At 43.8% G+C, this 27,246-nt stretch overlaps 1 protein-coding gene across 3 annotated transcripts in view; it reads left to right on the forward strand.

Annotated features, from left to right (window-relative positions):
* The window catches only part of FRMPD3 (FERM and PDZ domain containing 3), a 154,519-nt gene that overhangs the window by 84,201 nt on the left and 43,072 nt on the right, over window positions 1–27,246 (forward strand). For all 3 annotated transcript variants that reach the window (XM_034949547.2, XM_055106246.1, XM_034949546.3), the window contains 6 exons: window positions 11,439–11,543; window positions 15,750–15,857; window positions 18,496–18,627; window positions 20,083–20,202; window positions 26,052–26,188; window positions 26,522–26,648. In XM_034949547.2, the coding sequence (XP_034805438.2) occupies window positions 15,753–15,857; window positions 18,496–18,627; window positions 20,083–20,202; window positions 26,052–26,188; window positions 26,522–26,648 (621 nt within the window). In that variant the 5' untranslated portion in view covers window positions 11,439–11,543; window positions 15,750–15,752. The remainder of the gene's footprint in view (window positions 1–11,438; window positions 11,544–15,749; window positions 15,858–18,495; window positions 18,628–20,082; window positions 20,203–26,051; window positions 26,189–26,521; window positions 26,649–27,246) is intronic.

Genomic DNA, 27,246 nt, shown 5'->3' on the forward strand with positions numbered 1-27,246 from the left:
CTTCCATGTGCAAAATTCAGAGCCCTCACTCTACCTCCAGCCTACCTGTCCCCTTATTAATGTCCCCAACAACAGTCCTCTGCACCCCAGCATGGATGCCGTACCCTCAATATATAGCCACAGGAGAGATCACATCTGTTGGGGGTGAGGGACATGAAATCAGGGAAGGCTTCAAGGAGGAGGCTGCACCTGAGCTGGACCTTGAGGGATGGGGCAAGATTTTCCATAGAGAGATGACACAGCGAGGGATGGAACACAGGTGCACAGCATGGGCTCACCAGGCAAGAGCAAGATTCAAATCAATCTTGGTTCAAACTAACTGCCTCTCCCCATGGCCCCCAGCTCCCAGACCTCTTCTGCATCAGTGTGAACTTCACTCGCACACTCATACACTCACACACATATACAAACACACTGACACACACACACAATACACTCACACATTCATTCACAACCTCATGCATAATACTCACACATATCCTCACACGTACACTCACACACATACACTCACCCACTCATACCCATACATATACACACACTACTCACATATACACGCACTCATGTGCTCTCTCACATATGTACACACAATGGTCCCAGGCAGATAGGCCTTTCTCAGTTCCAGTTCTCTTGTCTCTGGGCAGGCAAGCCCCACCACTCCATTGTTGTTACCAATAGTCCCCTCCCCACCACTTTGCTGCATGTGTGCAGTTGCCTAGTGGGCAGTAGGCAGTCAGTCCCAACCTCCCAATCTCCTGTCTTGAAAATGACCACCAGTTCTCCCACTAAAACATGCTTGATGTGTGGTTAGAATTTACTACTGCGATCAGAGACCCAATGTGGGTTTACTTTGTTAGTCAGTTCTTCTCAAATCTCACCTTGCAGAAGCCTTCCTTGAGTACCCTTTCTAAAATAGCATCTACCTTCACTATCTTCTGATATGGCTTACTTTTTCATCAGAGCTGAAATATTATATTTTTTAACTTTTCTTTTGAAATAATTGTAGATCACAAGAAGTTGCAACGATAGTACAGAGATATACCATGTACTGTTACCCTGTTTCTCCCAGTGGTTATATCTTACATAACTATGTGCAATAGGCTGGGTGCAGTGGCTCACACCTGTAATCCCAGCACTTTGGGAGGCCGAGGCAGGTTGATCACTTGAGGCCAGGAGTTCGAGACCAGCCTGGCCAACATGGTGAAATCCTGTCCCTACACAAAATACAAAAGAAATTAGGCTGGGATGGTGGAACACACCTGTAGTCCCAGCTACAAAGGAGGCTAAGGCACGAGAATCATTTGAACCTGGGAGGCAGAGGTTGCAGTGAGCTGAGATTGCACCACTGCACTCCCGCCTGGGTGACAGAGCGAGACTCCATCTCAAAAAAAAAAAAAAAAAAAGGCAAAACAGAACAAAAACTATGTGCAATAGCAAAACCAGGAAATCAACAATGATACAACATATGTATATGATTCAATATGAATTTATCACATGTGGGTTTATGTCTCCACCAACACAGTAAAGATGCCCCATTTACCATAATATTGTTATTATTCATTGCATGCCTGTGTCAAAGTATCTTATGTGCCCTAGACATATATATACCTACTGTGTACTCACAAAAATTTAAAACTTAAAAAAATCACTGGACAAGTCTGTCACCCAAAGGATTCCTCGTGTTGTCCTTTTATAACCACACTCACTTCACCGCCTACACCCAATCCCTGTCAACCACTTTACATTTCCCTAATTTTATTTCAAAAATATTATATAAATGGAAGCAAGGCACTGTGGCTCCTGTCTGGAATTCCAGCTACTTAGGAGGCTGAGATGGGAGGATCACTTGAGGTCAGGAATTTGAGATCAGCCTGAACAACATAGAATGAGACCTCGTCTCTAAAAATTTTCTTTTTAATTTAGCTAGGTGTGGTAGTGCACACCTGTAGTCCCAGCTACTTGAGAGGCTGAGGCAGGAGGATTGCTTGAGCCCAGGTGTTGGAGACTGCTTTGAGCTATGATAGCACCACTGTACTCCAGCCTGGGCAATGGAGCGAGGCCACTTCTCTAAAAAACAAGCAAAAATAATATATAAATATAATTATATAATATGTAACCTTTGGGGATTGACTTTCTTCACTTAGCAAAATGTCCTCGAGATTCATCCAACTTGTTGCATGTATCAATATTTTGTTCCGTTTTATTGCTGAGTAGTACCCATGGTATTCCATGGTGTGGATGTACCAGTTTGTTTAATCATGTACCCGTTGAAGGGCATTGGGTTGTTTCCAGTTTTGAACTACTACAAATAAAGCTGCTATAATATTTGTGTACAGGATTTTTGTGGGCATAAGTTTTCATTTCTCTGAGATAAATGCCCAAGAGTACGATTGCTGGATCAAATAGTAAGTGTATATTTAGCCTATTAAAAAACTGCCAGACTGTTTTTCAAAGTGGCTGTGCCATTTTACATTCCCATGAGATATTATATTTACATGTTTATTGTCTCTGTCCCTCATTAGAATGTCAGCTCCATGAGGGTAGAGACTGTGTTTTGTTACTGCTGTATCCCCAGCACCTGGCACAGAGTAGGTGCTAATAAATATTGGTTGACGGAATGAAGGAAACCCAGTTTCTAGCCAACAAAGCAACCTAAACAAAACTCAAGTGTCCAAACTTAGGTGCAGAATAAAGGGCGTAACACTCACCCCAATCTCTATCTCGACTTTCCCATCCCAGTGCCTCCAACATTTTCTTACCCCCTGTTCTGCTTACTCTGCAGGTCCCAACCCATGGCCCCTTTGCTGCGGCCAGGCTGATTTCCTTCTCCTTCTTAGGTACATTTCCTTCTTAGGTCTTACTGCCCCGTGGACTTTTGTCCTTGTGCTATTCCACATCTCTTCTAATACATGTCTGTTTCTTTTAAGACCTTGTTCGATACTCATGTTCTCCAAACAGCTTTGCCTGACTAATCTCAATGAGCATTTCCCTAATTTGTTCATTCACTCATCAAGCATTTATTAAATACCTACTATTCTGGACACTCTTCTAGGCTGGGAATATAGCAGTGCACAAGACAAACATGGTCCCTGCCCTCACAGAGTTTACATTCTAGTTCTCAGTCTTGTGCTCTCTAAATCCTTGGAGCATAGAAGTGGACGAGTACACACACATGGGGCTAATTGTCAAAACATTTAATGACCTGTACAGTAGGAGCCAATCCAGTCAAAATATAAGCCAGTAATAGCACCGGAGCAGAATCTTGAAGGCCTCCTAGTTGTGCCAGATGTTAACCCTGTAGTTGATCTACGTTTGTAAGGAGGTCCAGGGGGAGAGGTCAGGTGGCATACAGGAAGCATAGGGCAGTGCCTATTTACCAATCAGTGTGAAAGAATCTCTCTGTATTTTACAATTGGTATGGCCATCCCAGTGCATCCCAATTGAATGTCAGCCTTACCTACATGTGCAGTCGATCCTCATTATTTGCAGATTCCCTATTTGCAAATTTGCCTACTCCCAAAAATTTATTTATAACCCCCAAAATCAATACTCATGGCACTTTCCTGGTCATTTGCAGACATGCGCAGAGTGTGAAAATTTTGATTTACCCCATGCACACGTTCCCAGCCGAGGTCGGACAAGGTGATGCTCTGCCTTCTTGTGTCAGTTCTCATACAGAGGTAATCAGAGGATGAAGACGATAGGGGGCAGTGCAGTGTAGTGCAAGAAACAAACTGCAGTTCTGGGGCCAGTTGGACGGGGTTTGAATCTTGACTCTGGCACCTGTGAGTGGAGTGGCCTCAGGCAAGTCACTTAACACTTTTGAACTTCATTTTCTCTTTGTAAAATAAAGAACATAGAAGCTACTAGGATGAGTTGTTTTTAAATTTTAACACCATAATTTATGTGAAATATTGGAGCAACAGTTCAGTATTCACTAATTCAGTGTTTATGGAAATGTCATAGAACGTAACCACCTTAACAAGTCTCCATTGACAGATCTTCTCTCTTTAGCTATACTGAAAGCTTCTTGAAGACCCCCAATATGTGTTTAATGTTATACCCCCTACATCACAGAAAATACTACTGTGTTCACAGCAGGCACTTGGCATCTCATGGGTGCAAGGAGACTGCTACCTATTACAGAACTCTTGTCATGTTAAAGTTTGATTACCACTACTTCCAGAAGACAACCTCCTAATAGGTCCAGGATGTGGCCTAGGAATCTATATTTGTAAAAAAAAAAAAAAAAAAAAAAAAACCACTGGACCAGACAATCTGCAAGTCTCCTTCTATTAATAGCTCCTACATTATGTGGCTGATAATGGCCTAATACCTACTCCTACATACTGTGGCTGGTAATTTTATTTTATATATAGAGAGTCTCACTCTATCATCCAGGCTGGAGTGCAGTGGTGCCATCTCAGCTCACTGCAACCTCTACCTCCTGGGTTCAAGTGATCCTCCTGCCTCAGCCCCCCGAGGAGCTGGAATTACAGGCATGTGCCACTACACCGGCTAATTTTTGCATTTTTAGTAGAGACGATGTTTCGCCATGTTGGCCAGGCTGGTCTCGAACCCCTGACCTCAAGTAATCTGCCCGCCTTGGCCTCCCAAAGTACTGGGATTACAGGCGTGAGCCACCACACCTGGCCTGGTAATGGTTCTTGACCCTGTTTATCCATTATAACCATCTGAGAAGCTCTGAAAACTATTAATAGTCACTTCTGATTCATTCGAGCAGCAGAGACAGAAAAAAAAAAAAAAGAAAACATGAAAATATTGATAGTTGGGCTCTTGCCCTGACTCATTGAATTAGAAGCTCTGGAGATGAGGCCCTGGTATTGGTCTTTTGAAAAGGCTCACCAAATGATTCTGATATGGAGTCTCTCTCAGATGACATTTTCCTTGTAAGAGTGACTCATAGCATGGCAGACAATTGGGGAGAGGGGTCACAGGAGTTCTTTCCCAGGGCCCCTCAAACCATACTGCATAGATAGCCACTTAATAAGCTTCTGTGTATTTAAGGGTGTTCCTTAATCTTTGAATTACCAACTAGTCCTCATGACTGACTGGATATTTATTAATCTTGAAATCTTTAGACCTTGGCACACAGTAGGCACTCAGTAAATATTTTTAAACGGATAAAGTACCGGATTATGACCAAGAATGACCCTGATAAAGCAAGTACAGACAATCTGTTTCAAATGAAACCCAGTTTTCTGGTTCTGAAAACAGCCTGTACTTAAAGAACTGGAATCCCTTCTGCTTGGAGCCACCTGCCCAGAAAAAGAAAGCCAAAATAATGGGAACCACCTCAGAGAAACTGGTTTTCTACAGAGCTTCCTGACGTATAGTGTTTGTCAGATGGTAGATACTCCAACCATATATGCTGAATTAATGAATTAATTCATTACTAATTTTAGCAATCAACTAATATATTTTATGCCATGTCTACTATGTGCTTGGTACTAGGGGGAGACATATTAACATAAAATGGCATCTCTGCTTATACAGCCTGGTTGGGGATGTGAGCGATGGCAGTGTGGATTAACAGGAGTACTATAGGAAATCCAAGAAGGGGAATTGAGGAGTTGGGGAAGGATTGAGGATAAGGGTAGAGTTTGAACTAAGCTGTAAAGTGATGGCATTTAGCTAGTCAAAGGGACACTCTAGACCCTGAAGGATGGGGACAGGGAGGAAACAGCGTGAGGTGGGTCCAGGAGTGATAACAAGCCCAGTGTGTGCAGGGAGCTGTGGATAGAACTACCAAGTGCAGCAAAAGGTGATCTTGGAGAGAGGTGGTTAGAGAGTCAGGTGTAGTTTGTGGCGGGCTTTGGAAGTCAGGCAGAGGATATGTTCATGTCCAGGCAGTCTTGAGTGTGGGAAGGAAGGCCCCCTGGTTCCCCTAGTAGTGATCTGGTGAAACCAGGATGGTCCTCCATTGTCCTAGGCTCCCACAGTGGTTGCTATAGGAATTGGTTATAAGTAGGCTCAGGTGTCAAAGGCAGTGTAGCCAGAAGGGCGAATCAGTCAAAGCTTCAAGAACCTGAGTTTCATATTTTTTCAGTTACCAAAGCGGGGCCCTATCTTGTTCTAAAATATTTGGCCCTATATCTGACTTTGGTCAAGATTTGAGTGATCACAACCCTGACATCTGTACTAATACAGACAACAAATTTAAAAAATGGTCAAAAAATAACCAGCTGCTGAATTCTGCACTGAGGGAAAGGCAGACTCTCTTCTATTCCTTATTCCACCAAGCTGCTGGCTTCATATTTGCTTCAAGCAGCTTGCAGTGGCCCCAGAGGTACTTAGCAATTCTAGTCCCGTGTTTCAAGCCAAAATTCATTTTAGCCAGAAAGGGTGCCTGTTGCAAAGTGAGATTCCCAGCTGCTTGGAGAAAAAAATAGGGTCAGTGAAGAGCTCAAACATTCCAGCCTTAAGGTGCTCAATTAATCTATGCTTAATGGATTGGGATCTCTTCAACAATGTCAATTTCTGGGCCCCACTCTTCCAGAGATTCTAACTTTTAAAATCTGGTGTGAGCCTAGGCATCTGTGCTTTAACAAGCACTCCTCAGTGATTCTTCTCATCAGGCACGTTTTAAAAACAGCTGGTTAGTGCATGGTTATGAATTAGTGCAGAGGTTGGCAAACTGTTTCTCTGAAGGGCCATATAATAAGTATTTTAGGCTTTGCAGGCCGTATGTGGTAGCACAAAAGCAGCCATAGGCAATACATAAATGAATATCACGGCTGTGTTCCAGTAAAGCTTTATTTACAAAAACAGGTGGTGAGCAAGATTTGGCCTATGTAGGCCTGTAATTTGCTGGCCCCTGAAGTGTATTATGCCTTCCTGCTACCGCATTCACATTTTGACCCAGGCCTTCCCAATTCTCAACATTGTAATTCAAAGGAGTGCCCCTAATATTACGAACTTCAAGCCCCAGAGCTGAGCTTTGAAGATGCTTTGGGACACGGAGGCCTCTGAAAGGCTCCTCATATCACACTGCAAAGCAGGCCTCACCTGTGTCTGAGCATGAGGCTAGATGTGACTCCATGACATCTAGCACAGACCAGCTGGCAATGAATGAGTCACCAGCATCAAGGCTGAAGACTGAGAATAGGATGGAATCTTAGAGACCAACAGGACAAGGGTCAATGAGGACTGAAGTATAAACAAGCTGAAAATAACTCTGAAACAGACACCTGGAAATGATTATAATCCCTGAAAATATTGGCAATTTCATTTCCTCCTTTGTGGTTTGTGCCTATAATTAACTGAATCTTTGGTTTTCAGTGGTACAAACAGAAACTCTCTAGGACAGGATCTAATCTTGCATCTTTGGTAGGGATAGCAAGGTTGCCACCCTCTTCACTGTGGTGAATACATAAAAGGATACCAGTTGGGGTTCTTCATTTGTTTGAGTCCATTACATAACACCAAGGTAGAACCAGAACCAGTGGATGAAAGATCAGGAAAGGACTCCCAGCTTTAGCCTGCTGTGGGGGAACAACCACTAAGCAAAGGCTCAGGAAACCTGGGTTCTGGTTTCGGCTCTGCTACTCAATTATTTCAATACTTTGGGTAAAGTATATCCTCTTCCCAGGCTTCTGTTTCACATGTGAAAAATGAAGGTTGAGCTGCATGGCCCATTCAGGTCTCTAGAGATGCCTCGTTCTACACACTGTGCCATGCAGGCATCTGAGGGCAGATGATGGCAGAGAAGAGAGGTGACTGTCAGGTAGAAAGATTCCACTTGCCTCATGTTTGTGGCACCTTGGTGGAACTTTGGATGACTGTGGAGATGGAATCAAACACAGCTGCCTGAGCATAGCTACAGATCTTTCTATCTTGCCCCTTTCTCTTGCTTCTGCCTCAGCCTGCAGCCCCTGCTCAGGATTGGAGCACCAGGCTGTGCAACACACAAAGGCATTTATCAACTCCATGTATAATCAATACTGTAATCACTTTCTGCAGTGATCTCCAGCTCTGGATTTCATTGTGCTATATTGTCTGCTGCCAACAAATTGCCCCTTTGGCTCAGGATGAGAAGTCTAAGGTTCCTTTAGCTCAATGGTTCTTAATCTTGGCTGCATTTGGAAATCATCAGAAGCTTGAAAAAAATACTGATGCTCAGACCTCACCCCCAGGAATTCTGATGTAATTGGTCTGTGGTGGGCCCTGGGCTTCAGGATTTTCAAAAGCTCCTCCCAGCATTTCTACTATGCAGCCAGGACTGACACTCACTGCCTGAGTTCCTGCTGGACTCAGGTGAAACAAGTGGTTTTTTGCAATCTCCCCTCTGTGGGAATGAGATTGCTGGCTCTGACAGAGCCAGCTGGGACCAGGGCCCAAGACACAATGAGGACGTTTGTTTCTGATGTGTATCTTAGGGCCCTGCCCTCCTGTGGCTGATTGGGTAAATGAATCTCAACTGCAGTGTAAATGGTAGATAATAGCTTAACGTATTCCCAGCTGGCAGGGACCTTCAGGGCCTTAACACAAAGAAATTCCTGATTGTAGGACTCGGGCTCCATGGCAAGGCCCATAGGGATGGTGGTTTGAAGTAGCCCCAAACCTGATTCACTCCCTAGTCCTCTTCATCTCAGTAAATGGCAAGTCCATTCTTTCAGTTGAAGTCTCTCTTTTTCTCACTCTCATATCCAATCAGTCAACATATCATCCTAATTCAGTATTCAAAATATATCCAGAATTCACTCACTTTTCAACTCCATCAGTACCACCCTAGCCCAAGCCTCCATTATGTTTTAACCATATTATTGCAGTTACAAATATTGTACTTAGAGACCCCCAACTGGTCTCCATGCTCTTGCCATTGCCCTTCTACACTCTGTTTTCCACACAGCAACCAGAGGCTTCCTTTTAAAATGCACATCAGACTCTGTTCAATCAAATCCCTCTAGTGGAGTGAAATCCAAAGTTCTCACCGTGGTTTACAAGGTCCTACATGACCCAGCCCCCAGCTGCCTCTCTGAGCATCTCCCCTCTTGCTCCCCCTCCATCACGCCACTCCAGCCACCTTGGCCTTCCTTGCTGTTCTTCATACACCTCAATTCACTTCAGGGCCTTTACTGTAGTTTCTGCCCAGAAGCCTTTCTCCAGATAACCTGGTGGCTGTCTCTCCCTTACTTCCTTAAGTTTCTGCTTAATGTCTCATCCTCAGAGAGGTCTTCCCTGACCATCCTGTCTAAAATAACCTCCCCCAGTGGCCGGGCGCCGTGGCTCATACCTGTATCCCAGCACTTTGGGAGGCCGAAGTGGGTGGATCACTTGAGGTCAGTAGTTCGAGACCAGCCTGGCCAACATGGTGAAACCCCGTCTCTACCAAAAATACAAAAATTAGCTGGGCATGGTGATGCCTGCCTGTAATCCCAGCTACTCGGGAGGCTGAGGCAGGGGAATCACTTGAACCGGGGAGGCAGAGGTTGCAGTGAGCCGAGATCGCACCACTGCACTCTAGCCTGGGCGACAGAGCAAGACTCCTTCTCAGAAAAAAAAAAAAAAAAAAAAATTAAAAATATAACCCGCACAATCCTACTTGTGGATATATATCCAAGGGAATTGAAATTAGTATGCCAAAGAGCCATCTGCATTCCCTTGTTCGTGGCAGCACTATTCACCATAGCCAAGATAGGGAAACAACCTAAGTGTCTGCCATCAACAGATGAATGGATGAAGAAAATGTGGTATAAATACACAGTGGAATAGTATTCAGTCTTTAAGAAGAAGTAAATCCTGTCATTTGCTACAACATGGATGAACTTGGAAGACATTATCCTAAGTGAAATAATAATAATTATTATTATAAGCCAGACACAGAAAGACAAATACCACATGATCTCACTTATATGCGGAATCTAAAAAAGTCAAAATCATAGAAGTGGAGCATAGAATGGTGATCACTAGAGGCTAAGGTTGGGAGGGAGTGGGGAGATGCTGTTCAAAGGATACAAAGGCTCAGTTAGACAGGAGGAATAAGTTTTTGAGATCTATTGCACAGCATGATGACTATAGTTAATAATAATGTACTATGTATTTCAAAATTGCTAAAATAATACCCTCACTACTCCCACTCTAACTCACTCATTCTCTTGTGTAGTCCTTTACCCTGCCTTATTTTTCCTCAAAGTCCTTCTTTGCTACCTAAAAGATATTTATCGTCTGTCTATTCCTGCTGGAATGGATGCTCCATGAGGCCAGGGAGTTTTGTCTGTCTTACTCACTGCTCTATCCCTCATCACCTAGAACAGTGTGTGGCATGTAGTAGGCCCTTGCTAAATTTGTCAAAAGAATGAATAAACGCCCCCCCCAAAGACAATGAGGATGCCCCTCAGCACGACTCCTGTATTCCTAATTGCTGGGCCTTACAGAGCTCAGCAGGGAGCTAGAATCCAAGGGGCACCCAGGAAAGGCTTAGTTTCCAGTGTTTGCTAATCATGCTTCTGATAAAATTGTGGGAGAGTTTTCAAGAACTAAAAAGCCAGCCAGGCATGGTGGCCTGTAAGCCCAGTACTTTGGGAGGCTGAGGCAGGTGGATCACCTAAGGTCAGGAGTTCAAGACCAGCCTGGCCAACATGGTGAGACCCCCATCTCTACTAAAAATACAAAATTAGCTGGGTGTGGTGGCACATGACTGTAATCCCAGCTACTCAGGAGGCAAGGCTGGAGAATCGCTTGAACCCAGGAAGCGGAGGTTGCAGTGAGCCGAGATTGCACCATTGCACTCCAGCCTAGGCGACAAGAGTGAAACTCCGTCTAAAAATAAATAAATAAATACAAGCCTGGCTGATTTTTTGGGCATTTCTTACAGAATTGGATAAACAAAGTGGTGCAGAGCCCAAAACTAGAAAGCCAGAAGACTTGGGCTAAATCTCTCACATCTCTATTCCCCAATAGTGTAGTAACTGTGGATAAATCCTTTTGGAGTGCTAGGTCTCCTTTCTCCCACATCTAAAATAGTATTTATTATGCAACTCCTTCCTAGGGGCAGGACATGTCTGTGAGGTGAACAAGATCATTTCTGTAAATTATTTGGGATGCTTATATTCAGATATAATAATAATAATAAAAAGACACCCTTTAGGTCTATCTCACTTTAAGAAAACCAAATATATAAAAACTCAATGTATGTTATTACTAAAGAACTTTTGCAAACTCCCCTAGGCCTAGAGTATTAATAATGGGGTTCAATCTACCCAAATTCAATTCATGCCCAGCTGTTTCAGAACACACCAATTACATAGGGAAGCATTTAGCACATTGCCTTGCAACTAGTAGGTAATTAATATTTGTTTGTTGACTCCTTGATCAGTAATGCAAAGTGTACCTGTACTGGGACATCTTAACTCTGACGTGACAAAGGTTAGGCTTTCCCTAGATATGGAGAACTCACCATCTCTCTGTTCTTTTTCCAGTCCCCCAAATCTGCTTTCATCAGTGCTGCGAAGAAGGCCAAGTTGAGGTCCAATCCTGTGAAGGTTCGATTTTCTGAGCAGGTGGCAGTTGGAGAAACAGATGCAGTAAGTGTAGCTTTGGCTCCCTCTCCTCAGCCCCTGGCCATAATCTGCCTGGCTGTCAAGCTCTCGCTCTGGGGCTTCTTATAGTGGACAGCTTTCCGAATGGGTTAGAGTGGGAGCGTCCAGGTGCTGGAGGGGGAAAAGTAGTGAGTGAAGAGGGATACGTGACATCCAGAGAGGCCCCAGGCATTGTGGGGAGAAGGAATATATATTGATTCACTCAAGATCCTTCTGATGCTTAGAGAAATTTCCATCCCTAACACAGTAGCTTACACTCAAAGCAAGTGCTCCATAAACATCTTTTGCTACTTGATAGAAACAGGAAGGAAATAATGGCTTCCTGAAGACTCAGGGAATGAGTGGCTGGTGAAATTGAGCTCTCTTCACATTTAAGTGATCTTGCAACTCCACATCTTGACCGGAAAAGGCCATGCAGTGATGAGTAAAGTTGCCTAAAGGAAATGATACAGACTCTCATTAAGTCACCAAGTTTTTATTAGGCACCTGCTATGTTCTTAGCACCAGAGGGGAGGCAAAATAAATACCTGTTCCCTGCTACCAGATACCTCTCAGCAATGTTGAGGGGGACAAGAGATTCAGATTGAGACAATACAAAATCTACTACGGGGTGGTATTGTTTCGAAAGACAGGTAATATTTGACAGCCCATGCCATGCAGCTGCCAATTTGGGGAGTCTTGGCCAGCCACAGTGTTTCTCACTGCTTTGGGAGGTTTACATGCAGTGAACTGTCGGCTCCAGATGTGCAAATGAGAAGAGGCAGGTGAAGAACAGAAAAGAAGTGTGTTAAGCAGTCATGCATTCTGGCCGAGTCCTTCAGGAATCTGCAGAAGTTAGTGATAACCCGGTGGGGACAGAGGGGATAGCTAGAGCTAACAGGCACTTGTGTGCTTTTGATAGCTGTGATGGGCAGAGCTGTCTGGAGGCCCTTGGCATTTACGTACTGAGGAACAGCCACAGTTGTTGGGAGAAGATAGCAGGCCCAGAGCAGGGAAATCAGCAGGGTGCCAGGCACTTCTATATTATTTGAGGCAGAGTTAGTGAGAAGAAGGGATAGAGGACACAGGTGTCTTCCATCTCCATTTCCCTGACTCTCATTCCCAAACTCAGTCTATGCCCTCCTCCATCTCTGCATGAGGAAGGCTGGCAAACCCAGGGGACTACAGGACCCCACTGGGCAAGCTGTCTGAATAATTGATGGTTGGGATCTGTGTCAATCCTAGAAGAAAAGTTTTAAGAGAAGTGATCATTGATGAGGAGAGGGGAAAAGGAGTAATATGGAGTCCCTGCAAATCAGGGTGAAACAGACCCCGAGGTCCAAGTCACCAGGAGGATATGTGTGTCCTGAATGCTTGAAAACCCAGAGGACGTATGACTTGGATTTGGTAAGTATGAACAGGCTTATCCTATGCCATCTCAACATTGCAGAGTAATCAGTCAAGGGCAGGCCACCCAGTGAAGAACTCCTTCCCTTCCTCCCCACTCCCCTCCCCTCTCTTCTCTTCCTCTCCCTTCTACTTCCCCTTCTCCACTTTCCCCTTCTTCCACCATGATTCCCCTCTCCATACGTCACAGCTAGGTTACAGGCGCAGCTAGTCTACAGGCGTAACGATGCCCCCCACTCCAGTCTATTCTGAATGCAAATGCCACAGAGTAGCTAGGACCCACCTAGAGTGACCTCATTCTCTCGGACAGGCCACCAGGCATAGTGTGAGGCTCTTGTCTGGGTGAGAGACAGACATCAATCTTCCAACTCTCACTGCACTCGTGAAATTACCTGGTGTTACAACATCACCCTCCTCCATGCTGCCGCCAGTATGGACCATAGCAGCCTCATCACAGGTCGGGACCTGGGGGAGTCCAGGCCCAAGTGACTCCAGGCTCTCCTATCAACCCTTTCCTTTCGTGTTCCAAGGCTTTATTAAGCAGCCAGAGCAAAAATAAATCCTGTGGGTGATCCTTGCCAACTCTATTTTTAAGCAAATTCAATTAAGTAATTATCTGAGTCCAACCCAGTGTGCTAAATAAAACCTGCCACCACTGGGATCCGGGGCCGCTGGGCCTGGCAGGAGCAAGGCATCTCAAGATCAGGGAGGGGACCAGGGAGTCACACTCTTCCAATTTTATATCCCACCACTTCCCACCTTGGCTTGACCACAGCCAAGCTTGTCTCTTGGCTCCTCACCACCATCAACCATACCCCAACCCAGGAGGATTTGCTTGTTCCTCTTTCCATGCTTTGTCCATGATCCATGACAGTCTCTAGGTCTAGACTGTTCTCATCTGGCTTCTCAAATCATCCACACCCACTGTCTCCTTCAAAATCAAAATCCAATTTGCCTTATCTAGGAAACTTTAGCCATCTTATACCTGTTGGTTTGCTTTGGTTTTATAATGTGTATGTGTGCCAAGTCACTACAACAAGAATTTAAGACTGGATTTAAATCTCCTGTAGCTCTCATAGAGACTTAGCATAGTGTTGGGCATACAGTAGAGGTTCAATGAATGCCCAGTGAATTAAGGAATCTGGTTATCTCTGCAGCTTTTCCATTCCTATAGAACTGATGATGTTGTTGGCCCAGGGAAATGGTTGGGATGAGAGTGATCATTCAGTAAGTGCACATCAAGCACCTACTGCCCATTCATTCAGCAGCCATTTATTGCACACCAAATGTGTGCCAGGAGCTTTGTTTAGTGTTGGGACTACAAAGATAAATAGGACATGGTCTTTGTGCTCTCATTTCACCATTTGATTGTGAAAGACAAATATCCTTCAAAAATATGATAAAGGTGAGTTTCAGCAGCATAGTGAGACCCTGTCTCTACAAAAAGTAAAAAATTTAGCTAGGTGTAGTGGCACATGCCTGTAGTCGTAGCTATTTGGGAGGCTGAGGTAGAAGGATCACTTGAGCCCAGGAGTTTGAGGCTGCAGTGAGCTGTGATTGCACCACTGCACTCCAGCCTAGGCAATAGAGCGAGACCCTGTCTCAAAAAGAAATCAAAACAAAACAAAATACTGTAAGAGCATTGTGAGAAGCGTGCATAAATTGCTATAGGAATGCATGGAAAGACCAGGTCCAAGTATCTGATGATGTTAGACCAAGGCTTTACAGAATACATATTTGAGCTGGGTTTTGAAGGATAAATAGGAGTTTGCCAAAGAGGAAAAGAGAAAGGCAGAGGGAACAGCTTTTTTTCTTTCTTTCTTTTAGAGTCCTCAGAGAAAGAGAACAGTCTTTATTTAATGAATTTTTATTAAGAATGTCTCAATCAGAGTCAGTACCTCCCACTGCTAGAGAGCTTTTGAAAATGTCTGAGGGCCAGGCATGGTGACTCTCGCCTGTAATCCCAGCTACTACTAGAGAGGCTGAGGCAGGAGGATCACTTGAACTCAGGAGGCAGAGGTTGCAGCGAGCCGAGATCACACCACTGCACTCCCACCTGGGCGACAGAGCGAGACTCTGTCTCCAAAAAAGAAAAAGGAAAAAAAAAAGAAAATGTCTGAGGGTGTTTCAGGTCATCCCAATGCTTTGGTGTGCTACTGGCACTTCATGTCTCAGGGTCGGAGATGCTAAGTGTTGTGCAGGGAGGGGGACATCCCTGAATAATGAAGAATCATCAGAGGTATGGAGGTGTGAAAGAGGCGTGGGTACTAGGAATAGCAAGACTCTGGAGACTAGGCAGGGGCCAGGTCAGAAAGGGCCTAGGGAGGGGAAAAGGCAGAGCAAAGGCCTTGACAGGACATGATCTTGGCTTGTGAAGGGCCTCAGGGAAAGGGAGGTATCAGGAGATAAGATCAGTCTAGAAGCTTTGTAGAAGGTGTTTAAAAAAATGTCAGAGATAAGATCAGGTGGGTGAGGTAGACTCCAAAGGAGGCCTCTCATCAGCCCTTCAGGGGGTGTGTGGTGATCCCTTTGCTCTGATCTGTGGAGGTTTGAACTACAGTAGAATGTGGGTGCTCCGTGATGTCAAATGGAGGCAGGCTTTTGATATGGCTCAGTGTCTTGTTGGGGAGTTTGGTTCTGGTCCCCATGTATTATTGATCTGCTCTTTCCTCTGTCTCTGCCCTCCTACACCTTTGGCTCTCTGTCTCCATCACCTTTTCTCTCTCCTTTTTCACACCCTTCCTCTGGCTTCCTACTTCCTTCTAAATGAGCCCGTCTCCTTGTCCTTTCCCTGCTTGTTCACAGAAAATGATGAAGAAGGAAGCTCTCCTCCTCATCCCTAACGTCCTGAAGGTTTTCTTAGAAAATGGGCAGATCAAGTCATTCACATTTGATGGTCGGACCACTGTTAAGGTACATACAGTCTCCTCCCCCTGGTCAGCATTGCCCTCTCCAGAGTACATGCAGTTGTGTGTCCTGTGTTCCTCTGAGTCTGCACATAGCTGCTTGCCACTGGAGTAAGGTGGCCTTTAAGCTCTGGATGCTTGTTAGCACAAGGCTGCAAAAATGCACAGTCCCAGATGAGAGTGGTGGTAAAAGTTTGCATGCCCAACTGTGTGCTAGTAATTGTTAAACCGTGTGTGTGCACTTATACTTGTGAACTGCTCTGTGTTTGCGTTACATGGGGTCCTTCAGGACTTTTAAGAACTAAAGAATATGAAGATCATTAAGCCATTTATAAAGCAAAAGTGATTTATATTGATACCATAACACCTAAACAAGTTTATGCACAGAAATAAACACAGTCTCTTGGGAGATTAGCTTAGTTATGGCTTGCTTTTTAAATAACAACCTGATCTCAAGCACTGAACCAAGATTTGAAATGTCCAGCCACAGCCTCTTTGGCTGTTCTTTTCACAGGAAGAGCAATTACTGAGCTGTGATTCTTCACAGCTCAGCCAGGTGTCAGAAAGTCCTAGTGACTTTCCTCTAATCCTTAGGAATAGAAGTGATGATATGATTCACCCCCAGATTCAACTCTGCTCTGGGACAGAAATATCCATTCCTGCATCTTCTGGACTCTCTCCAGAAAGAGAATGCCATCCCCAGAATGAGTATTTTAATGCAACTAATGCCGCCCAAACTGCTGGGCAGCTACGGTGTCTACCCAGAAAACCTAGGTTGGTCCACAGGTACCCTGTGGTTCCCATACTGGGACCAAGGCAATCCTATAAGTAAAGAAACTCTTGGACCAACAAACGTTTGCTAAGAGGAGTTATCAGGTACTCAGAATGGGTCTTGCCAGTGATTTTCAACCAGGATTCCTACTTCCCACTCTTAGAGAGCTTTTGGAAGTGTCTAAGGGTGTTTTAGGTCATCCTAATGATTTGGTGTGCTACTGGCATTTTGTGTTTTAGGGTCGGAGATGCTAAGTATTCTGCAGGGAGTGGGACAGTCCCTGAATGGAGAATTTTTTTGAAAGGCTTAGGCCTAGGTGGGTCCCCCAGGGGACCTAGGACCAAAACATACTACTTAGGGTGCCATAGAATGTTCTTTTGGCTATTGAAGGGGGCATGGGAGGGGGCATTGAAACAGAACTAGACCACCCAGGAGGTGTCCAAATGTGCCTTCTCCAGATGTGAATATCGCTTTGTGTCAGAATCCTCCTTGGTGGTTTATTCATGGGTTGGTATGTCCATTGTGGACTCTGTCTCCATACTGGAGTGTTTAGTGCCCTCTCTTTCCCTTTGGAGTCTTCTCTGAAGTTCTCCCACCTCACATCATCAGCGCCATTGTGGCTTCCAGGTAGCCCCAGCCTTCCAAGACAGCAGTGTTCCCCTCGCTTGTGATCTCAATCTGACTCCAGGAAGGGTGTGCTGGCGACTTATTGGAGCTTTGACAGGCTGCCAAGCCACATGTCCTAGAGAGGTACCTGGGTGAATTGACAGCCTGGCACAGGGGCTGTTACACTTGTAACACCAGTTGGCAATCGCCGGATTGGCTGTCCACAATCCCAGTGCAGCCAAACTGCAAAGAAAACCTCATCTGTCCCTGACAGAGCTCCAGCAACACTGGCGCCTCTGTGACTACTTGGACAACACAAGAGATGCTCTGAAGTACCCACCAATTTCCAGCTTAACATTTGAATAACTGAACGTCTTTCAGTGTTCATTGAGGGGCTTGTTTGGCAACTGCGGTTGTAAAGATGTTTTATATTCCCAAGCTTGATTCTTTCCAGCCTTTGGGGGCTGAGAGATGCTGACTCCATGAACACACACATTGGAGCCCAGTGTATAAGCCAAAGTCACAGCAAATCAGTGGCAGAAGTCTCAGAACTGACATTTGTGCAGCCCCTTCTGAAATGTTTTCAGACACCCTAATATTAAAAGTAGGGCAACAGAGCAGATGGAACCCAGAAGTAGTCAGATTTATGACTGTACACAAAACACATGACATAGTTCCTCTGCATGGATACATTTTTCGAGTTGCTAAATTGATCATCTATAAAATCCAGTTATGGTCAAAAATGAACATTTTGCCAGTAACTCAAGTCATTTGATTTAAATTATGAATCCAGAAATAGTATGCTTTTTAATCATATAAATGTCATTTTTGCTTTTGTTCATTCCTAAGAGTTGACAGACTATCCCAAGTGGATATTCTGACTTATAAGAGAAGGTGAAGGGAGAACCAACACAGTGCCTGGCACTTAGTAAGCATTTAAAAGATAATTTTTTGAGTGGAAGGAGAGAGGTAGGGAGGGAGAGACATGACCTTCTTTTGCCATAAGCCTTGCCAGGTGAAATTCAGAAACACCTACCTCTAACCCCCTGCACCTCTCCCCAGGGCCCAGGCCTCTGAGCAGCACTCATGGGTCACTTTACTCATTGTGGATCACAGAGCCTGGGCTACTATAAAGGCCAGTGTTGCAGCCTTCTCCCCAGGACTATATTTCTTTTCTTGGTGTTTAATCCCCCCTCCCATGTTTGGTGCTTAGAATAGCTTAGGGCCAGAACTAATCTCCCTCTCAAGGCTCTTTTCTGTCCCACAGGATGTGATGTTGACATTACAGGACCGCCTTTCCCTGAGGTATATTGAGCACTTTGCTCTTGTCCTTGAGTATGCCGGGCCAGAACAGAATCACAAGTTTCTGCTTCTTCAGGACAAGCAACCGCTGGCTTATGTAAGTAACTCTTTTTTACAGATAGCTTTGCATGTGGCCTCTAGTAGAGAAGACCCAAGGCACTCCCTGTCTGGAAAATTTATAATGATATGCTCAGCCGGTTCCCAGAAGTCACAGTTCTCACCCAAAGCTGGTATTATCCACCTCCAGAGGGCTTTTGGCAGTGGCCTTTGTGAGCTGAGAAGAGCATGAAGATCATTAGTCTTGGTCTCTAGGGGGAAGAGTATGGGGTGATTCACCACATGGCACCCAGAATGCTGAGATAAGGAGCAGTTGCAAGTCTCCTGTCTCCTGGAAGCCCCACATGATAGATTTTTCTGCTTTCTGGGAGAAAACTTGGCCTTTTGCATGAAGGCTGTTATGGAAGGGTCAGGGAGTGGATCCTACTCAGCCAATTCCCAACTCCCACTTATCCTAGGACAAGTGGGAGTTGGGAATTGGCTGAGTAGAGCCAAAAATAGGCGGCATGTCACCCACATCAATTTACAAGGTAGAGTAGGAAAAAGTATCCAGTCTTCCTAGCCCTCACCATATGGAAAAGGGCTGGGGAAATCCAGGATTCCTGGATAGCATTTCATCTACAGTGAAGCACCAAGAAGTGTCAGAGATGCAATCAAAGCCAATCAGTACTACCAAGTAGGGTGGGACAGAGTTGGAAAGGAACAGTGGAAGAAATACCTTTTCAGAGCCTACATGAAAGCCAAACAAAACCCCAAATCAGACACAAAAAGATGAAAGGATTTTTGGAAAGAGAGATTCAAGTTTAGCTCTCAGCCAAATGCAATACAGAGACTCACTGGTGGGAAGGAAAGGTTGTGGGAGTCCTGCCCGGAGGGAGGCCTAAGCACCTCCCTCACCCCCAAGCAACCCTTTGAATTCAGTTGGTCTGTTGTTCCAAATGGGATTTTAAACTTTTTTATTATGAAAACTTTCACACATACACACAAGTAGGAGGAATATAGTATCATTAACCCTATTACCCATTCCCAGGTTCAACAATTATCAATACAGTGCCAAGATGTTTCATCTGTACCTTGAAATAATATTTTAAACCTTTGATTTACTCTAATCAGCAATTTACTCTGCTTGAGGCTGAGCCCCTCTGTAAGGTAAAGGCATGAATCCCACAGCAAGAAAAGAGTCTGAGCCATTGCCAGGAGCCCTCCCTTCCTGCCTAGTGTCTTGGGCTTTAGACCCAGTGGTTGATAAAGGTCATGTCCTAGATAAGTGATTTGAAAATTCCTCTTATTTTGGGTCAGAAGTGTAGAAAAGACCTGACTCCTCACTACTTTCCTCTGAGGGTAATTAGAATCAGCCAGGTCGGAGACAGAGTAGGAAACAACAGCTTAGCTCTGCCCCAAGCCCCACCTTAAAGAGCCACTGAGCTGCCAGCCCAACACCCCAGCCATTGATTCCAGATCTCTTTTCTTCTCCCCTTTCATCCCTGGAATTCAGGTGGTACAGCGGACACACTATCACGGAATGAAATGCCTCTTCCGAATAAGCTTCTTTCCCAAAGACCCTGTGGAGCTGCTGCGTCGGGATCCTGCTGCTTTTGAGTACCTATACATCCAGGTAGAGTCTGGCTTGGGGATACACAGACAGACCAGTGGACAAAGAAGCAGGCAGGCTGTTCTGCCATCACAATGAAATAGCTATGTAAGTTTTTCCAACCTCCAGGTAGCCCTGAAGGCCCTTTCCTTCCTCTTCTGCTACCATCGTAGGCCATGGCCAAGTTGGCTGGCCTGGTGACCTGAGCTGGCTGTGGCTCAAAGTCCTGTCTATTTGTCCACTCAGATCTCATCAGTTTTCAGAAACAAGCAATCCCAGTAACTCTGGCATCCTCACAGGATCCTAAAGTTTAACAAGCCCATTTCGGTTTCAACGGGTCCCAACCCCCAATACCTAGCTCCAGTATGAGATGATTCCCAATTCAGTTTATCCAGAAACATTTACTAGACACTTACTCTGGGTTAAGCCCTATGCTAGGTACTAGCAATCAGAAGTGAATGAAGAACTGTCCTGGCTCACTAGAGCTTATATGTGCCTGAATAAATATGACAGCAGCAGGGTGCAATGAAGATGAGGGCACTCAGGAAGCATTTTTCCAACTCTACACAAGAGAGATGGTGCAGGCTTCATGGAAAAAGTGATATATGCATGCTCTTAGCCTTGAAGAATGAATGAGAGTTTGTTGTGTAGAGAGATGGAATGGAGGGGGCATACTCTAAGCAAAGGGCCTTGTATTTACAAAGCCATGGTGGCATGAAACAGCATGGGATCATGAGAGAAGCATGAGTGATTTTTTATGGCTAGAGTACAGGATGTGGTAAAGAGGAGTAGGGAATAAAATTGGAGAGACAGGAAGCAGTGATCAAAGGCTTTTGGTAGGCCAAGGCAAGCATAGACTTTATGATTGAGCCTGGGCAGCGGTTCTTAAAGTGTGGCTATTATAGATTCTTTGCAATTTCATGCTTCCTGGAGTGGTAGCATCAGCATCAACTGGGACCTTGTTAGAAATGCAAATTCTTAGGCCCCAGCCCAGTCCTACTGAGTCAGAAACTCTGGAGGCAGAATTCAGTACTCTGTGTTTTAACAAGCCTTCCAGGGGATTCTGATGCCCAAAAGACTTTGAGAACCTCTGCTTTATGATGGTGGTTTAAACCTTAGATGCACATTAAAATTATCTGGGAGGTTTGGGAAAATGCTGTGCCCCATCCAAGACCAGTTGAATCAAAATCTATGGGAGTGGGGTCCAAACACTGGTATTTTTTTAAATTCCTCAAGTGATCCTAATGTGCAGCCAAAGTAAAGAAATTCTGTGGGAGAGTAGGAGAGCAGAAATTATTAAAAGAGAAGAATAGCCTGGTCAGATGAGCAAATTCAAAAGACCACACAGTGCTAAGGAAGTACACCAGCTAGGGAGCAATGGCAGTTATCCAGAAGAAATGACAAGGGCTAGAACCAGGGCCATGATGAAGGAGGTGGGATGGGTTTCAAGAGAGATTTAAAGGGTAGAATGGATAGGCTTTAACTTAACAAGTGTCTTGTAGAGGTGGTATCATTCCCCAAGTTAGAGAATACAGACAATGGAATGGGTTTAGGGAAAAGATGAGTTCATTTTGGGAAATGTTGAGTTTTAGGTGCCCATAGGACATACAACAGCACTTAATGAGAGAAAAAAACCTCAAACTTCATCTGTCTCTGATGGTGATATCCAGGGAGGTGCTATGAGACATTGTCGTTGTCCTTTTTGACTGTTCTGACAACCTAAAATGTTAGGAACGTTTCCCAAACAGCCTCAGGTTCATTTACCAACCTTCTAGGAGGCAATGAGTTGTGGTTGCTCTGTGAATTTTGTAAGTTTAGTTCTCATTTTTTTTTTTTTTGCCCTGACTTTCTTAATTCAAGCTTCCAAGGATTACCTTGGTTTGAATATTTTAGAATTTAGTGACAAGATCATGTCCATCCTATCCTTCTGCTTCATGATGATATGGACTTCAGCTGTATTCTTTCTTTTTCACATGTAACAGCTTTATTGAGGTCTAACTGACAAAAGATAAACCGTACATGTTTACAGTACACAATACCATACGTTTTGACCTATGTTTATGCCCATGAAACCATCACCACAATCAAAATATTGAACATATCCAACACACCTAAAAGTTTATTCAGGCCACTTTGTAATTCATCCCTCCCAGCCCTAGGCTACCACTGACCTGCTTTCTGTCACTATAGATTAGTTTGCACTTTTTAGAGTTATATAGAAATGAGATCATATGGTATGTATACTTATTTTGATCTGACTTATTTGGCTCGGCATACCGATTTTGAGATCCATCTATGTTGTTGCATGTATCAATTATTTCATTCATTTTTATTGTCAAGTAGTATTTCATGGTGTGGATATTCCAGAATGTGTTTATTAATTCACCTGTTGATGAACATTTGGGTTGTTTCCAGGTTTTAGTTATTACAATAAAGCTTCTATGAACTTTCATGTACCAGTCTTCGTATGGACATATGCCTTCTTTTCTTTGGGGTAAACACTTAGAAGTGGAATGGTCTGAGCATATGCTAGATCTCTTTCTTTAATTTTGTAAAGCAACTTTACTGTTTTCAAATGTAGTTGTACCATCTTTCATTCCCACCAGCCATGTATGAGAGTTTCATTTTCTTATATCCTTATCAGCACTTGGTATTTTCAGTATTCTTTTTTTACTTTAGTCATTCTGATAGTGCGTAGTGGCATCTCATTGTGATTTTCATTTGCATTTTCCTAATGACTAATGATGTTGAGCATCTTTTCATGTGTTTATTTGATGCTACGCATCTTCTCGGGGGAAGTGTCCATTTAGATCTTTGCCTGCTTTTTTATTGGGTTGTTTTCTTATTGAGTTTTGAGAGTTCTTTATATACTCTGGATACAAGCTGTTTGTTAGATATATTATTTGCAAATATTTTCTTCCAGTGTGTAGCTTTCCTTTTCAGTCTCTAAACAACGTCTTTCACAGAGCAAATGTGTGAATTTTGATGAAGTCCAGTTTGCTAATTTGTTCTTTTATGGACAGTGCTTTTGGTGTCATATCTAAAAAAAATCTTTGTCTAACCCAAGGTTACAAGAATTTTCCCCTATTTTTTTCTAGATGTTTTATCATTTACAGTTTTATATTTAGGCCTATGATCCATTTGAATTAACTTTTGTATGTGGTGCAAGGTATCCATCAAAGTTTCGTGTGTGTGTGTGTGTGTGTGTGTGTGTGTGTTTTTGCATATGGATATCCAATTGTTATAGCACCTTTTGTTGAAAAGAGTATCCTTCCTCCACTGAATTGCCTTTGTACTTTTGTTAAAAATCTGTTATATATATATATAATATATATATTATATATATATATAATATATATATATTTTATATATATATATAATATATATATAATATATATATTATATATATATAATATATATATATTATATATATATATTATATATATATATATAGATCTATTCCTGTACTCTCTATTCTGATCTGTTGGTCTACTTGTCTGTCCTTATGTCGACATCACACTCTTGATTACTGGAGCTTTATAATAATTCTTGAAATCAGGAAGTATTTGTTCTCCAACTTTGTTCTTTTTCAAAGTTGGTTTGGCTATTATAGGTCCTTTGCATTTTCATGTGAATTTTAGAATCACCATGATAATTTCTACCAAAACCTGCTGTGATTTGAATTGGGATTGTGTTGAAACTATAGATCAATTTGGGGACAATTGACATCCTAACAATATTGAGCCTTCCAATCCCTGAACACAGTATTTCTACATTTAATTAAAGCTTCTATAATTTTTCTCAGCAGTATTTTGTAGTTTTCAGTATATAGGTCTTTCATATGTTTTGTCAGATTTGTCCCTAATTATTTCATATTTTTTGATGCTATTGTAAATGATTTTGATTTTAATTCCAATTTTCAATTATTTCTTGCTAGCATATACAAATAGAGTTGGGGTTGGGCATGTTGGCTCACGCCTGTAATTGCAGCACTTTGGGAGGCTGAAGCAGGAAGATTACTTGAGCTCAGGAGTTCAAGACCAGCCTGGGCAACATAGTGAGACCCCCATCTCTATACAAAAAGATTTATTTTTAAAAGAATAGAAATACAATTGATTTTTGTGTATTGATCTTATATCCTGAAACCTTGGTAAACTCACTACATTTGGCCCTTCATATCTACAGGTTCCATATTTGTGGATTTTGAAAATATTCAAAAACAATAAAAAATAACAGTACAATAATAAAAAATACAAAATTTAAAAATATAATATAATAACTATTTGCATAGCATTTTTATTTTAGTTTAGTTTGAGACAGAGTCTCGCTCTGTCACCCAGGCTAGAGTGCAGTGCCATGATCTCGGCTCACTGCAACCTCCACCTCCCAGGTTCAAACAATTCTCCTGCCTCAGCTTCCCAAGTAGCTGGGACTATAGACATGCACCACCACGCCCAGCTAATTTTTGTATTTCTTAATAGAGACAGGGTTTCACCATGTTGGCCAGGCTGGTCTCAAACTCCTGACCTCAAGTGATTCACCTGCCTCAACCTCCCAAAGTGCTGAGACTTTAGGCATGAGCCACAGCATCTGGCCTACATAGCACTATAGCACTGTTTTTTTTTTTTTTTTTTGAGATGGAGTTTCGCTTTCGGCTCATTGGAACCTCCACCTCCTGAGTTCAAGTGATTCTCCTGCCTCAGCCTCTCAAGTAGCTGGGATTACAGGCGCCCGCCACCATGCCCAGCTAATTTTTGTATTTTTAGTAGAGATGGGGTTTCACCATGTTGTCCAGGCTGGTCTCGAACTCCTGATCTCAGGTAATCCACCAGTCTCCGCCTCCCAAAGTGCTGTGATTACAGGCATGAACCATTGCACCTGGCCTTATATAGCATTTTAATTGTATTAGGCATTATAAGTAATCTAGAGGTGATAGAGGTATACAGGAGGATTTGCATAGGTTACATGCAAATACCACAGCATTTTATATAAAGGACTTAAGCATCCACAAATTTCAGTATCCATGGGGGTCCTGGAAGAAATCCTCCATGGATACCAAGGGAAAACTGTAGTTGTAGTAGTTTTTTGTAATAGAATCCACTGAATTTTCTACATAGATGATCATTGATGATGTATTCCTTTTCCACTCTCTCCTATATTATAGTGATATCACTGTGGCTTCCTAGTCCCTTAGTCCATACTGGTTCCACTTTAACAAAATGGGAAACTGGTCTAACCAAGGCTGACTCATTGATAGCTGGGGCTGTGACCCTCAGGGTTTGGGGGTTGTCATACCCTTGGCCAGTAGTTCCTGGAGACCTCCTCTAGGATAGCATAGGGAAGATTGACTCATCAACATTTTTGTCCTTCAGACACCAAGAAGAAGAATGCCTCCCCCATCCCTGCAATTCAGCTCTCACCCTGGGCTTCTGGGCCAGGGCCCTGTGGAGAGTCCCTCCCAGTATCTTTCTCCCCTTGTTTCCATCTGAGCTAGTAAAGGAGCCTTGTATGGCTTGGGGGTGAGTATAACCCCCATGAAAAAAAGTAGGAAAGTCTCTTATAAAAGGAGGAAAGAAAGGGAGTGGTGCCATGTCTCACTTTTGCAGTGAACTGGACTGTCTGCTTGTACCTTGCCATTGTGTGCCCCTGTCACTGAGAAGGCTATCTAGTGTCTGCTGAATAAAGTGAACAGTGTCTCTGAGACCTGAGCCTCCTCTGTTGTCTCTTCTCCAAGGGGAGCTCCTTCCTCTGTCCCTTGATCTAGCATGCCTTACTGACACTATGAGTATTGTCTGGGATGTAAGGGAGTAGATCAGGGGGTGGGGAAGGAATGTCTCCTTCAGCTGATAGGTTTGGACTGCCCTCTCTCACAGAGTCGGAATGATGTTATTCGAGAACGCTTTGGAATGGATCCCAAGCCAGAGATGCTTTTGGGCCTTGCTGCGCTCCACATCTATATCACTGTCTCAGCCACTCGACCTAGTCAGAAGATCTCGCTCAAGAATGTGGAGTGAGTTGTGCTGCGGCCCTTTGGGATGGGGGGCGAATAGTTGCGTAGGGAAAAGGTACACTGGTTGAGCTATGCTATGCTTTTCAGAAATGTAGGGCATGGGATGGGAGTGAGAATTGGAGTCCCTCATATCTAGACTATGAAGCCCTAGAGCTACAGCTTCTACTAGGGAGCTGTGGCTAATGTTATTTTCCTATCCCTGTCCCTTTTTCTTTCTCCCAGTCTCTATTCCTCCATCTCTACCTCTCAGATTCAGTCAATTTCTGTCTTACCATCTTCTCTCTGTCCCACTTTGCCTCTCTCACTAATCTCTTACTTTTCTTCTGCTTTTAGGAAGGAGTGGGGCCTGGAACCCTTTCTTCCCCCCTCCCTCCTGCAGGGCATCAAAGAGAAGAACCTCCGGAAATCTCTCTCTCAGCAACTGAAGGCTCACCAAACACATCCTTCCTGCGGCACCAAGGTATCCAGAGTAGGCCACTGGGCATGGTGCTCCAGGCACTACTGGCCACAGGGAGATCCTGGGTGGTTTCCCAGCAGAGTCTGGTCCTCTAGGGATCCTCACCACTGCTTTTGACTCAGGTGCACATACGGCTTGGCCAGGTGTGGGGCAGTTGTGGAGAGGAGTCTTCCCCAAGCCTGAGCATCCCAAAGAGACAGCTGAGTGACACATCACTGAGAGAGCTCAGGGTCCTCAAAGCAAAGGGGCCAAGATGCAGGAGATAATTCTCAGGTCCTTTTCACCAATTAGTCAGTGCTGACTGAGCATGTATCATGTGGAAAGCACTGGACCCTAGGGAGGCACATGTTTTCCATGGAAATGACTAGGCTGGTGTGGTGGCTCATGCCTGTAATCCCAGCGCTTTGGGAGGCCAAAGCAGGAAGATCACTTGAGCCCAGGAGTTTGAGATCAGTCTGGGCAACATAGTGAGACAGCGTCTTTACTTTTAAAAAAATAATTTTAAAAAAATGTAGAAAAAGGAAATGTACCTCTGTACCTCTAATTCATCAGTCCTAGGGTGTGGAATTCTGGGAGACAAAACCCCAGCCCAGGGGAAAGT

The sequence above is a fragment of the Pan paniscus genome, chromosome X, assembly GCF_029289425.2.
Source record: "Pan paniscus chromosome X, NHGRI_mPanPan1-v2.0_pri, whole genome shotgun sequence".
In the NCBI taxonomy this organism is placed as follows: Eukaryota; Metazoa; Chordata; class Mammalia; order Primates; family Hominidae; genus Pan; species Pan paniscus.